This window comes from Podarcis liolepis (assembly GCF_965112155.1).
Source record: "Podarcis liolepis genome assembly, chromosome: 3".
NCBI classification, from domain to species: domain Eukaryota; kingdom Metazoa; phylum Chordata; class Lepidosauria; order Squamata; family Lacertidae; genus Podarcis; species Podarcis liolepis.
This window is the reverse complement of record NC_139557.1, coordinates 39,346,967-39,362,267: the sequence shown is the minus strand read 5'-3', so window position 1 is coordinate 39,362,267 and position 15,301 is coordinate 39,346,967. Positions and strand designations below refer to the sequence as shown.

The 15,301-nt window shown below is 40.5% G+C and overlaps 1 protein-coding gene and 1 long non-coding RNA gene across 5 annotated transcripts in view; both read left to right on the top strand.

Moving 5' to 3' along the window:
• Nucleotides 1-5,307, top strand: part of ASRGL1 (asparaginase and isoaspartyl peptidase 1) — a 59,879-nt gene extending 54,572 nt beyond the window's left edge. For all 4 annotated transcript variants that reach the window (XM_083497395.1, XM_083497397.1, XM_083497396.1 and 1 more), the window contains exon 7: nt 3,385-5,307. In XM_083497395.1, the coding sequence (XP_083353521.1) occupies nt 3,385-3,614 (230 nt within the window). In that variant the 3' untranslated portion in view covers nt 3,615-5,307. The remainder of the gene's footprint in view (nt 1-3,384) is intronic.
• Nucleotides 5,308-5,835: 528 nt separating this feature from the next.
• On the top strand, nt 5,836-13,807 carry LOC310704214. Its single transcript, XR_014524646.1, has 2 exons — nt 5,836-10,745; nt 13,558-13,807. It is a non-coding gene; the product is annotated as an uncharacterized lncRNA (long non-coding RNA).
• Nucleotides 13,808-15,301: the final 1,494 nt, after the last annotated feature.

The window sequence follows — 15,301 nt, the reverse complement described above, 5'->3', positions numbered from 1 at the left end:
GGTCAAATGCACCCCAAGAAAGCTGTGAAAATACTCAGGGGAAGACATTAAGCCAATACCATTTTCAAGTAAGGAATCATGTCTTTATTGAGATACTTCACTTTTCCAGCTGAACACTAGTTGCAAAGAAATCATCAGGGCCAACAATATCCAATAATATAAAGGACAAGCATCTACAAAAATGGTATGTGGGATCCGATTGCTTCACAGTTGTTTAAAAACATAAAACAATATACAGTGCTACCTTGGGTTACATACGCTTCAGGTTACATACGCTTCAGGTTACAGACTCCGCTAACCCAGAAATAGTACCTCGGGTTAAGTACTTTGCTTCAGGATGAGAACAGAAATCGTGCTCCGGCGGCGCAGCAGCAGCAGGCCCCATTAGCTAAAGTGGTGCTTCAGGTTAAGAACAGTTTCAGGTTAAGAACGGACCTCCGGAACAAATTAAGTACTTAACCCAAGGTACCACTGTATTGCTCCATTACAAGTGTAATGGGGGAATAATCATGAGTTATGAATTACTTGCAACAACAAATCGTACAGAACTTGCAACCACAGCACTTGCTATTTAGGCAGCCTATACACAATCACCACATTTCACAACTGCATGAGCAGGCCAGACAAAACAGTTACATGAAGCATATTTTTAGTGTGTTGACCACAGAGATAGAATCATAGAATCATAGAGTTGGAAGAGACCACAAGGGCCATCGAGTCCAACCCCCTGCCAAGCAGGAAACACCATCAGAGCACTCCTGACATATGGTTGTCAAGCCTCTGCTTAAAGACCTCCAAAGAAGGAGACTCCATCACACTCCTTGGCAGCAAATTCCACTGTCGAACAGCTCTTACTGTCAGGAAGTTCTTCCTAATGTTTAGGTGGAATCTTCTTTCTTGTAGTTTGGATCCATTGCTCCGTGTCCGCTTCTCTGGAACAACAGAAAACAACCTTTCTCCCTCCTCTATATGACATCCTTTTATATGATTTGAACATGGCTATCATATCACCCCTTAACCTCCTCTTCTCCAGGCTAAACATGCCCAGCTCCCTTAGCCGTTCCTCATAAGGCATCGTTTCCAGGCCTTTGACCATTTTGGTTGCCCTCCTCTGGACACGTTCCAGTTTGTCAGTGTCCTTCTTGAACCTTTTTGGTGCCCAGAACTGGACACAGTACTCCAGGTGAGGTCTGACCAGAGCAGAATACAGTGGCACTATTACTTCCCTTGATCTAGATGCTATACTCCTATTGATGCAGCCCAGAATTGCATTGGCTTTTTTAGCCAATTTTTTAGATGATTCCTGCCCTCTTTTCAGCAGGAAAGACAGCAGTGGTTGGCTCCACCAGTTCTTTCATAATATAGGCAAATTGGTTATGTCACTGAATTTGATCAACTCCAGGCTAGAACTGCAAGGAGGAGACTTTTTGGAGTGTTCACCCCATTGTGGGTTGTTTAGCTTTTAAATATAGGCATCAAAGCAGGCAGTGTCTACTACATTTGAAAACCAGAAATGTACCCTTGGCATTTGGAAATGTAGATGGAGGTCACGCTTGTCCATACCACCTTTAGTTTTATTAAAATAAAGAATGATCTCTTTCTTGGAGGCACTAAAGAAAGGGGAATCTACAGTTGATTACATCCTTGCATTCTTACTTGATTTTGGAAATGTGCACAGTAGCTTTCAGCCCCTCCTAACCAGGCTACATAATTCAGGCTGCACAGTACTACAAGTGAAGAGCAGGTGCTCCATTGAAGGGTAGAAACTGAATGATCCTTTTTGCAATAGTTGGAATGTCTAAGCGTTATTATGGCAGCTGTTGCCTGGATGAAAATAATCCTTCCTGTTAGTGTTTATAAAGGCTGGGCTTTGGTTTCTAAGCATGAGAATAGTTTCCATTCTGGGGTATCTGGGTTTCGTTTTTATGAAGAGGAAGGGCAAAATCTTAAAGCAGTTGTTATGCTTGTCTGAGTTACAATATGACACCTGATGCATTTGTAATACTTAAGACCAAGCAATATACAATGCACCGGTGGATCTGAGATTATAAATTGTGGATAACAACATGAATTTTATTTGGCTTGTTTGCTATGCACATGCACACAAGATGGGTTTTGTTTACAGGGCATCATGTCATCTTTAAAAATGATTAAATGTTACTACTGTCTCTGATGACATGCTTACATTGTACACTTGAACTAAACAATGTCTGAAGGTCTCGATTTGCGGACCTACCAAAAACATATCTAGATATATATAAAACAACAGTGACAAAATAATCCCACAATGATACTTTGGTTTGTATTGGGATTCAATTATATCATAAATCCTGGTGATAAAGATTATCAATGCCCTTTGAATTTTTTTCTTGCCAATTTACCAACAACTAAAACAAATCTGGCAGGAAGGTAAACAGTGTTTCCATGCGCTGCTCTGCTTCGCCAGAAGTGGCTTAGTCATGCTGGCCACATGACCCGGAAGCTGTACGCCGGCTCCCTCGGCCAATAAAGCGAGATGAGCTCCGCAACCTCAGAGTCGTCCGTGACTGGACCTAATGGTCAGGGGTCCCTTTACATTTACCTTTAAAACAAATCCATATATAGGAGACACACATTTGAGGGCCGGACAAAGCACAGAATGGTTTCTGTGCTGTTGTGCCCCCATGATACAATAAGGCCCATCAGTTGTATCTATCACCTTTTATTTCCTTTTCTTTTTAGCAAAGGAAAGAAATAGAAAGTCATTCGTGGTATTCTGTCAATCATTAGAACAGCTGGCTAATGGAACTCAGTTGTAGAAAGGCTGTGGAATCTTCTTCATTTTAAGGTATTTAGTAAGAGCTGAAGGAATGATTCTCAGGAATAGCAAGGTATAGTGAACATAGATAGAATTTGGACTAAGGGGCCATAAACCATCTGGCTTTGATTCGGTAAGTTGGTGTACTATTCGCAAAGAGAGTTTTGCAATGTCTTGTTGGAGAGGGGTCAGGAATTCTCTGATACTTCTTTATTGACTGTTGGGATCTAAAAGGTTTCTTAGAGTTACACAAGGGGATTTGGTTATCTCTGTAGAATTCCCCCCCCACACACACACAAAAACAACAACGCAGTTTTAACCTGTGTTTGAAACACTTGTTTCAAAAGAAGGTTGGTAGGCCACTGTTTGAGTAAAAAACAAACCTAATGACCTCTTATAATGGAGCTACTCACGTACTTTTGGGATCATGCCCACCATGTTTAAGAGATATTATATGGATGAATTGTAGCTGCTGCAAAAGCCTGTTATTGGCTAATCTGGAAAGATTCAAGGCCACCCTTTCAGCCTGAATTGGTTTTGCTCAAAATTATTTAATTTCTGACGTGTTTTTGAACTTTCCCCCCCAGGAAAATCACCAGGAGATGCTGCTGACTCTGCCCTAGATTGCATGAAAACTAGAGTCGGGGGATTGGGTGGTGTCATTGTGATCAGCAATTCAGGAGACTGGGCTGCACGATGCTCCACCCAGGAGATGTCCTGGGCTACAGTCAAGGATGACCAACTGCACTATGGCATTCATGCTGGGGAGTGGCACACACAACCTGCCGAAGAAGCTATTAGATCCCTGGGATGCTAAGCAGAAGTGAAGGAAGTGGAAGTAACGCAGCACAATCAAGATTATAGACCTTTGTCGGAAACTGAATCTGTTGTCCCCTTTCTGAAAGGACCTTCTCACCAAATTTCAGTTCAGATATTCACAATGCTGGTCTTTTTGCAGCCAAGCTAAAATCTAGAAGGAGACATAGTGGGCTTAAGGATGGCTTATGTCAGCATATATAAGATATCCAAAGGTTTGGTTTCTTAGTCACACAACTGAATTGCAGAAAGTCACTATGCACATCTTCAGTGGGGTGTATTTGATGAGATATGTAGTCTTCACAATGGCCATTATATTGAAGGCAGCTTCTCCTATAATGTGATAATTCTTGGAAACCAGTGTCCATGATAGACCAAATGTAGTCTGGTGCCCCAGATCACACTTTCGCTTTTATCTTATGTGCCCATGTCACAGTCCTCTGTATCCCTCCATCATGCCTCCCTTGAACTGCTCACCTGGGCCTGCTCACACCTCGCCTGCCTCTGTCTCTGTCCTCTGGATCTCTCCTGAGCCTGTGTGGTGTAGTGGTTAAGAGCAGTAGACTCATAATCTGGTGAACTGGGTTCACGTCCCGCTCCTCCACATGCAGCTGCTGGGTGACCTTAGGATTGTCACACTTCTCTGAAGTCTCTCGGCCTCACTCACCTCACAGAGTGTTTGTTGTAGGGGAGGAAGGGAAAGGAGATTGTTAGCCGCTTTGAGACTCCTTAGGGTAGTGATAAAGTGAGATGTCAAATCCAAAGACTTTGTCGTCTTCTTCTTCTCTCCTACTCCTACCCACCTTTCCTGGGCCACTTGCCTAGGTCATTATGCTGCCCATCTTCCAATTCCCTGGCTTAGACCTGCATCTCCATCCTGTGGATCCCTTCTACTCGCTTTGCCTTGGCTGTCCACACTGCTGCTTGTAGTGCCACCTGTCTGTGGTGAAGTAAACTGCAGCATGATAACAACCCTGTGGTTTTATATACTGGAGGGAAAATCTTAGAATCTTGGAAGGGACCTTGAGGATCATCTAGTTCCACACTCTGTTCATTTCAGGAGCATTTGTTATGTAAACTTTGAGAACAACTGGGATGATCACAACCATAGGTTACTCCCAAATGCTGTAACTGAAATATTAAGAAATTTGCTTACATTGTTTTCCTACTTACAATCAGTACAGAAAAGAAATTAGGGACATAATAATTCTCATGTTTAGGGAAACATGCAAAAGAATTCAAAGTTTTGTTTTGAGATAGCAGACTTTCATTTGATTGTATGACAAGTCAAAGGCCAAGTCAAATAATATGATAGGTGTCTTTCTTAAAGTAGTATATTAATTGTAAGAATAAGCTGCTGTGCATAAAGTTGCACTAGTGTTTATATGGTAATATGTTTTTTGAGGTACTTATAGTACCGAAATAGAAATTTACAGAGTGAAATGTATTTTCTCATGATAATACTTACAAGGAAGATGCTTCATTTTTAGATAAGATATTTGTAATTTTATCCCTTGCTTTTCCTTTTATTCTTTTCATGCTAATGTAATTCAATAATTTAAGTCTTATTTAGATACTGACTTGATCCCATACCACGTTTTCCATCTGGGAAATAATCAGTGGTGTGTTGATGCACAACATGTTCTTATGAAAATAAATGCCAATAAAATCTAGTACAGTGTATTTTAAAAGTATGCATGCTTTATGGCTCAAGTGTATTGTTTAGCTAATCAAATTTCCATTAAATGACACACACACATGCATTTTCTTTCAGAACATCAAGAGTAGATTCAAGTTTATTGTTGATAAGCCTTTCACGGAAGCAAAAACAATACTGTGATTTTAAAATATTGAATATTTACAGCACATGACTGGAGTACTCCTTTTATCTGTGAAATATCAACAGCCATTTCTTTAAGTAGCAGATTCCCCCTTCCCACTCTATTAAAATATTCATTTTTAAAATTAAGGCAATTATTTTAATTGTAGAATCTGTGGTGTAACAGTTCATACCTTTAACAAGATATCCTCATAATGGGAGAACATACCGTATTTTTTGCACCATAACACTCACTTTTTCCCTCCTAAAAAGTAAGGGGAAATGTCTGTGCGTGTTATGGAGGGAATGCCTACGGGTGGCATGCCTACGGATTTTCCTCCTCTAAAAACTACGTGCGTGTTATGGTCGGGTGCGTGTTATAGAGCGAAAAATACGGTACCTTTCTTTGCCTTTGGATTTGTTCAACTTTGAGAGGCACCATTTTAACATAATATGAGTTTGGGGGCTGCTTCTAAATTGCACTAGAACAAATAAACATGATACCTCTAATTGGGGAGGTGCCTCTGCCGTGCCTTTCAAGAACCAGCCCTGTCAGACTTGCGTCACATCTCCCAAACAGTCACATCCTCCCTAGTGACAATGCCTAATGAATTCCTAGGACAGGCCATTCCTTACATTCATTTAACTTGGCAGTCATCCAGCGTGGTTGCTGTTGTGACTTCTTGGCCTGACTTGCTGATCCAGGGGGGTGGGGGGTGGCATGCATTCCCTCCCTGCAAAAGTTCAGCTTCCTGTCTATCCACATAGTTCAGACCACAGTACACAAAATATCTGCATGCCCACTCCCTTGGGACACTTGCCTTTTCTTGCCCTTGTTTCCTTCTTTATCTGCCCCCTTCCTTTCCCCAGCAACTTGCTTTTAAACCTTGGAAATATTGCAAAAGCAGTTTCTGATCTGGCACGCTGGTGTGGGCGGGTGAGTTCCATATTGCTGGGTCTTGCTGCATTCTTTAGTCAATGTTCCATGGCAGAATGCCATTTCACTCATGGTTTAGAAAATAAAACATTGCATAAGAGGTTGATTTTTCCCCCCTTAAATTTCCCACTAGCGAATATATAGATGGAGGGAAATCTTCACAAAATAATTAAGGGGAGAAAAATGTATTTCTGATTCCCTCTGCCCTGCTCACACACCCTCCCCTCCCCAGTTTTCACATGTCTTGGCTCTGCCTCTTTGCTGCTGGATTCTGTACTATTGTCAGATTTTTGCCTTTTAAGACTTAAGAGACTTAGGATATCACCATGATTTGCTTTGGAGTCTCAGGCTTTGGGATCGAAGACTTGGTAACCCTGTTCATGAGTGAATTCGCAAGACACTTCAATTTTGTTTGATTTATATGACATAAATTTCAGTGGGTGGTTAATTAATAAATAAATAATTCCTGGTGTGACTCAGATTGCACTGCTGTTCACAACAGGTACAAAGGTAAGGAAAAGAGGAGAGGAGGGGAAATCCTATACATGTTTTTGGACATACCTAATGAGTTCCCTGGTGTTCTGTAGTTCCTAAATCTATTGGCAGGAGGATTAGGAACTGACTTGACTCAATAAGCATCCTAGGATTACCCTTTCTGCTGAACTTTTTGGATTCAAACTGTATTTGATTGCATTGCAGATCCCTCTTTCACTCACTCTCTTCAAAGGTCCCGTTTTTTTTGCACTTACCAATGAATTATCAGCGCCTTGCTGTGTTGTAAATAAAATGTGTGCATCAGTTCTCGAGCTCACACTTCTGACCCTTTATCTCTACGGCTTCACTTAGAGTTTAAACCATGTAATGCATTGTAGCATGCAGCTCATTAAGTACTTGGGTGCACTCAGACATAAAGAGCATTGCCCATTATGCATGCCTGGCAACATAGCAAGCTATCTGCTTAGCAACACCGACCCTCACAGAACCCGTTGTTCCAGTGTGGAGGACCTTGCTGTATATTTTGCATAATTCCAGTTTAATTGGAATAGTTATGGTGTGGCGTATGAACTAAAGCACAGCCAGTGGTCATCCTCCATTACTTGGTGGCAATAGATCATTTAGCCTTTGTGTTTGTTGTGCATTCATGACATCATCTGGTTATGGCCCAAAGTAAACAGCAGATTTTATTGCTGTTTTAATATTTTCAGTGGTGGGCTGGATTAGGGCCAGCAAATGTGAGTCTGAATCTGGGCAAGATGGAGGCCCTGAGGGTGGGTGGCTCCTAAGTCCGGATCATTGGTCAATTGCCTGCTTTGGACAAGGTCATACTTCCACTGAAGGATCGGGCTTATAGTCTAGGGGTGCTCCTAGATCCAACTCTGTTGCTAGAGGCCCAATGGCTATGAGCTTCCACTGGTAAAACAGCTGCGGCAGTTTTTGGACTGGGATAACCTGATTACCGACAATCATGCACTGGTAACCTCCAGATTGGATTAATGCCATGTGCTGCCTGTGGGGTGGCCCTTGATGTTGGTCTGGAAGCTGTAGCTAGCGCACTGGGGCAGGCTATATTGCTCCCATGTGTTGCACCCCTACTACAGATTTCCATCAGCTGCCAGTTAGCTACTGGGCTAAATCAGCTAGGAATCTTGCCCTTAGTGTGATAGAATGTAATCTTCGGAATTCCCTTCTATTACGTAATAGACCTTTCTCTTCCATCATGCCTTTTAAGTGGATATATTTATTCCAGTCCGCATCTGCATTGGAACTATTTTAAACGTTTTATATACGGAATTGTTTTTAATTGTTTTTACTTTTTTGTTTTGTTTCATAGATGTAACTGTTTTGTTTTTATAATTGTATGTTTTATTGTTATAACCTCTCATGCAGGCATAGGCAAACTCGGCCCTCCAGATGTTTTCGGACTACAACTCCCATAATCCCTGACCACTGGTCCTGTTAGCTAGGGATGGTGAGAGTTGTAGTCCCAAAACATCTGGAGGGCCGAGTTTGCCTATGCCTGCTCTCATGGGACCCTATGATAAATGGCAGATAAAAAATAAAATCTAATAAAATCAATCAATAATGAAAATCAAAGCTGTACCTCAGCATCTCCTATGTTGCTAGAGGAAATAATTGGATCTTTGCAGAAAGCTAAAGTCATTACAGTATCTTGCAACCTTTCAACAAACATGTAGAAACTGGATGTTCAGAATCTTAGAAACTAATGAAATAGGGAGTTACAGTGTTCCCTTTAACTCAATCAATGGAAAGTTGCTTTAGCATCTATAGGTAGTATTTCTTTAAAATTGAGATTGATTCCACAAATATTGATGTTCTGAGCATATTGGATCCCACAGCACCTTCATAGGAAGGAATTGGCTAGTTCAAATAGATGACAGGACTGAGACAATAAATGGGTGAAGCCTCCCTTTAGGACTATATCAGCTCAAACTAGAAGACAAATGCTTGCACTTGGATAGGAGTGGTATTTAACTCTGAGAAGAGTCTCACTCATTTTTAAAACATCTGTGGCAACCTGTTGGAAGGGCTGCTGATTTGGGCACTTACCACCATATGCGGTGGAGTCATCAAAAGGTGCAAACATTATGGGTTGCGATGTTCTCAAGAAATGGAAACCATTACCAAGCAGTCCATAGGTATGTTACCCCACTTAGCGTTATTGACATTTATGTGGCTAATGCAGGCCTAAACTGCAAAGAATTGAATGGGCCACTTTTTAATGGCAGCACCTGTAGTGAAAACCCTGGCCTGAAAGACACTAGAAGGAATTTATTTAGACAAATGGTAGGGACAGGTATGGCAAATGGTCATCCTGGAAAAGTTGAACCATGTTATGAAGGTGTCTTGAGGGCAAAGTAAACATGAGAAATATTGGGTGGTTGGGCAACTTTATTGTGTCCACAAATCATAGGGAACACGGGCAGCCATTTTGCCTTTTTTGCCTTTTGTTCTGTTTATGAAATGGATAAGTAATGAAAACGCTGCAAAACAATTGCAAAACTTTAACACTGGTTTGGAGTGAATCGGAGAATGTTGGATTTCTGGGTGTTAACTGGTTTGATGTACCAATTACTCTGTTTGGGTAGGTGCTGCAAAATGTGGGGATCGCACTGCAAAACACTGCAAAAGGACTGCAAAACATTGGCGTTGGTTTGGAGAGGATCCCAGATTTCAAGGTTCATAGTTGATGAAGCTGTATGGCAGTATGTATTTGCCTTGAGTGAACAATACTGACTTCAAAATAACCTGTTTCAATAGTATGGGGAACATAGAATGTGTCTTTTGAATGAGGAACTTTAACTTTTATTTCTCAGTGTCTCTCCAAACTAGAAAACAATGGGAAAGGGAGAGGAATGGTTGCCATTGCCCTAATTTTCAAGTGTGTGTGTGTGTGTGTGTGTGTGTGTTTGTAAATTCCTCCCTTGGGCCTTCAGAATGACATTTGGCTGCATGAAATATATGCATAAATGCTGAATTAGCATTTGTAAAAAAGGATTTGTAAAAGGAGCCTCTGGAAACATCTACATTTCAAACTAAGATAGACAGTGGCAGAATTGTTGAAGAAGCTATTGCATTATAATCATCTGTTAATTAAGAATAGTCACAAAACAGCTATGATTTCCATTTATTTAACAGCTTGAGACTAACTTCTTGCTAGCTTCAATTGGAACAATGTGTAAGTAAAAAATGGTGACTGTTCATTTGCTTCATAAACAGGTTGAACAGTAGTGTGTGTGTGGTTGTGGTTGTTGTTTTTATGGGAAAAAAAACCCTGAAACAAAAACCCTGCTACATGCAGTAGCTCTACGTTTGTTTGTCTGAGAGCCAAAGGCATACTGAATTTGTGACCACCCGAAAAGAAGTTTCCTTAGCAATTACAGGCATGTGAAAGTCAAAGCTTCCTTTCCTCCTCATGTGACCTTTTCCCCAACCAGTTCAATAGCAATGAATTCCAAGCACCCACGGCGTTCATGAATTGATAAACAATGCTTTGTCAAGTAGTCCAAGCATTTCTGCCTTCATTACTGTGAAATTAGAGTTTTATTCTCTCTCCTACACCCTTCCAGACTCTTAACATGGTCCACAAGCGCATTTTCTTTTGAAATCAAATAGCACCAAGCATGCAAATATATGTGTGGGAAATGTCCAAGCAAAATAGGGCCTAAAAGTGCCAAACTGCTAGCTGGATTGCGCCTCTGCTATTTCTTATCAATCACTTGGCATGTGTTCCATCCTCTCCTGTGCAACATTCAAAGTCAACATAGGACTAAGCTGCTGGTGGAATCTGTTTTGTCTTGCCTATGCGAAGTGAATAGAGCACAGCTGGTGCTGCAGTCGCTTTGACCCCTGTGCTTGTAAGTAACAGACCTTACATACTCCACAGGGAAGAGGCGGTTGGTTGCTGAAGAAATAGCAGTAACTACGGTACTTTCAGGACAGCGTTTCTCCTCCTACAACAGCATTCATAGTTAAAGGGTTTCATGGTAGGACACTTGGGTCCTGCACTGCACTTCTTCGATTTAAATTTAACTTCTTTGCTTGAAAAGGCAACTCCAGTTCACAGATTAACAGAAACAAAATACAGAGTTGTGGGGGCAGTTTGGGGCTTTTATTGGAGATCCCTGCTAGATAGATATTTAGAGCTCAGGCCCCACTGCACTAGACATTTAAATCAGTACCCTACCACTTTAAATGGACATGGATTCCCCTAGAGAATCCTAGGAGCTGTGGTGAATTAAGGCTGTTGAGACCCAGGCCACTAGGCTTTGTAATATTTAGTAAGCTGTGCTGGAGAATGGCATATGAAATAAGGAGCATAGTAATCACCTCCTGAGCTGTTTGCTTTACATGCAAGGTGTGCTACACTTTAAAAAGGTACCGGTTTTTTTCGTGTATAAGATGATTTTTTTTTGCCTCCCAATAAAGTCAAAAATTGGGGGTCGTCTTATACATGGATGGTGAATGCACAGGGGCTCAGGTTCAGACTCTGGTGCAAGTAGCCTGGGCTTGGGTTCGAGCTCTGTCGTAGGCAGCCCAGGCGCAGGTTAGGCTTTAGGATTTACAGAAGCATTGGAGAGTGGGATGGAGTCAGAGGAAGACCCTGCTGAGGTAAGGGCTGTCATATTCCAAAAAGTGAAAATCTGGACACAAAAGTTGTTGAGAACATGCTTGTATGTGTGAAGGATGACGCTGATGTGTTTTTTGTGCTGATAGTGCAGAATGACACGTCTATCAATTGTAGAATTTAATAACATGCGACTCGTGTTCTTAATGGAGAAACATGCAACCCTCCTCTCTTCTGAGTCTGTATTACTAATATCTAAAGAAACAGCTCACACAAAGCAGCCTCTTTCCCTGTCATGTTTCTTTTAAAAGAGCTATTGTTAAAGTGCTTCATTCTGGAGTGCTTTGATTGTTGTGTTATGTACAGAACACTGTAATTAATTTAACAACAGGTCCTTTGAAGGTCAAATTGCCACTTTGAATATCAATGTGTCCAATGTACTGAATGCATTTAGGGGCACTCTTTATATCTTATATATATATATATATATATATATACTGGGTCACTTGTGGGGCAGTTGACCAGGGATATTCAGTTTTCTTAAATGCAGTTTTCATATTTCACAATGATTTGCAAAGGTAAATATATACATTTAGGAAGGCACAACAGTAGACATATTATGCTTTTGGATGAGACAGAATACTTTCAAAATTAAAATCTGGCAGTGATCTACCCCCGTTTTTTAGGGGTTCAGGTCAAAGTTGTTTAATCGCTCAACAGCTCTGTGGAAGCATTTTGCCTCACAGCAATAACTCCATCTTCCGAGATCAAGAGAAAATCCAGGAAAGGGAGAGGGGTGGGGCCGGGTGCTCTTAGGCAAAAGCAAAGGAAAATGAGCCCACAATCGACTGCAACCTCCCGGGGATCAACCAGTCGATCCCGATCGACCTGTTGGACATCCCTGCCATAAGGAAACATGGACCCTGAGAAAGCATGCCTGGAATCCCTAAACTCTCACATTGCTCAGAGATTGGGGTGGCATGCAACAGTGGTCATCTTGGTATGATGCCAACATACTAAATATGTTTGTGTGTAGTACTTATCCGTTTTAATGGCACATAGTACTAATACGTACAATGCTTGTGTTTTGTTAAAATTTTGACAAGAAGTATAATCTCTGGCAGGAGTCCAGTCATTTTTTCCTGACCATAAGATCTCTGCTTTGCTGCTTTCTTGAATACAGAACTATGCTTGTCCAACTCATAGCCATAACAAAAACAGCTTCATTTCCAAAAGTCTGAAAGTTAGTATTTGTATAAACAGAAATCTTGCATCAACTGTTTTAGTCCCATGAAAAGTGGGAGACTATATATAGCATGTGACTTTGCTGATTAATATTTATATGCAAACATACTTTGCAAAACAGTACCAACATGACAGGAAAGATACTGCTTCGTGTTAAAGACTACCAGTGGCAATATGCAAGCAATGTTTTTGAACTTAGTCCCAAGGTCACCTTTATGAACCTTGTTTTATCCCAAATGGGGCTATGTGGACTATTTTTCCTCTCTGCTTTCATTTTAATTATGTAGCCACTCTTTTAAACAGTGACAATTGTTTCCTCTTAGTTATTTTGTCTGGCAGTATACCAGATATTGCCAGATATTCCAACTATCTACTGGAGAACTTTCAGAGTGTACTGTAAGCAGGTGTACTTAGTCCTCTTCAAATGAACACACAATAGATACAAGCACAAACCCAAGAGTGTTTGGAGTTCCAACAATGCATACAGGGATGCAGACATATAATGTTTTTGTTAAGGATATTCTAATGTGGAAATAACCATAATCCGGTAGTCACCAGTTCTGCAAACATTATTATTTTTTTTTGGGGGGGGGAGGCTGGTAATTGTGGGAGTGCAAGTGTTCTGGAGATCAACCTGCAAAACTGAAGAAACTGATACTTTTCAAATACCATTCAGTGTCTTTTGCTCATTAGCAGTGTAATGTATGCAGTCTTAATTAAATCTATTCAAGCTTGCGTACTGAATCAGAACAAGAGTGTATTTCCTTTCCTGGCCTCCTACGCAGCAACTCTGATGCAACTTGTATGCCTAGTTTTTCAAAAGTCTTGTTTAACCACTTCTTTTCCTTTTGTTCCAGTTTTTCCTCACTGCACCATCGCTGTGAAACACTTAGCGGAGGATGAATTCTATTCACAAATCATGTATATATGCATGTGAGCTCAAGTCCACTGCCTACTTTGTATTTGGGTGGTGACTTTTGGTGGCAAATGTATCATCACCTCTTCATCTCGTTGCTGCAAAGAAAATAAGTAGCTTATGGCAGCAGATTTTATTAAGTAACAACTCATGTTAATTAAGGAAAGAATAAAGCTTCTTTGACATGGAAAGTTCCTTGCTGTCTGACTTACTTAAAGGACAGGTCACTCCGCTGACTATTCTACCATTCTAATTTCTGCAACATAACTGTAATAATAAATGGTGGTTACAAGCTTGGGAAACAACACATTCAATACTAACTTGTACTTAAGAGTGTTGTACACAAGCTTTTACCTTAAAGCATTACTGATTACAAATAGAAACTCAGCGGTTGGTTCTGCGAACAACAATGTGCATGGATTCTGTCAAGTTGTTGAGGTTTACTATCATGGAAACAAATCCTATAGCTTTGGAAGATGGAAGTCAAGATCAAATAATGTGTATTCAGGCAACAGAGGTTTCAAAATGTTCGACAGTTTGGCCATATGAACCATTGTTCCACTTTCCTCTGTTGGTTTGACGTATTAAGGTACTACTAACACCCTCTTCACTCACAACTCCAGCCATATGGGTGTCACTTTCCCATAGTGCCCTCTCATGTAACTGAGATATGTTTATGACTGTTGCAATCATGTCGGTTTTTCCACACCAAATTAACATTCTATCAGGACAGTGGTAATACCCACATGATCTGGACTGCCCACATTTGCTGGATCTACACACATACTACAGCCACAGAGAGAACCACAATGACCTGATTTGCACAAGACACCAAACCATGTTTATTAAACAATGGTTTATCAAACCATGGTTTGCCTGAACTCTTTAATGTTTATTTTTTTTTTTATAATAATTTTTTATTGCTTTTTTTCCAAGGTCAGAATATATCATCGATAACACAACAAAAGCGATTTTACAGAAAAGAAGAAAAAATTATAAAAGAAAATTCACTTTTTCAAATCTATTTTCATAATCAACTGGACTTCCCCACGTCCTCCGTCCCCTGCTTTCTTTACAATAAAATAAACAGCAAATTGATACCTTTTTTTGTGTGTTTTTGTACTTTCATTAAGTTATATAATCTGTAATTTATACTTTTCAAAATCATAACTTAGTTTCGATCATTAACCAATCTCAATACTGAAGCATGTTTCTCCCAAAAAACTTAGCAGATTCTCAACATTCATATAACTTATGATGTTTTTGTAAATAGTCCTTAAATTTTTTCCAGTCCTCTTCCACTGCCTCTTCTCCCAGATCTCGGATTCTGCCGGTCATTTCGGCTAATTCCATATAGTCCATCAGCTGCGAATGCCATTCTTCCAGCGTGGGTAGCTCCTGTGCCTTCCAATATTTGGCTATTAGGATTCTTGCTGCTGTAGTTGCATATAAAAAGAAAGTTCTATCTTTTTTTGACACTCTCTGGCCCACAATGCCCAGGAGGAAGGCCTCTGGTTTCTTATGAAAGGTGTACTTAAACACCTTTTTCAACTCATTGTAAATCGTTTCCCAGAAAGCCTTCACCCTCGGGCATGTCCACCAGAGGTGAAAGAATGTTCCTTCAGCCTCCTTACATTTCCAACATTTATTGTCAGACAGATGATATATCTTTGCAAGTTTGACTG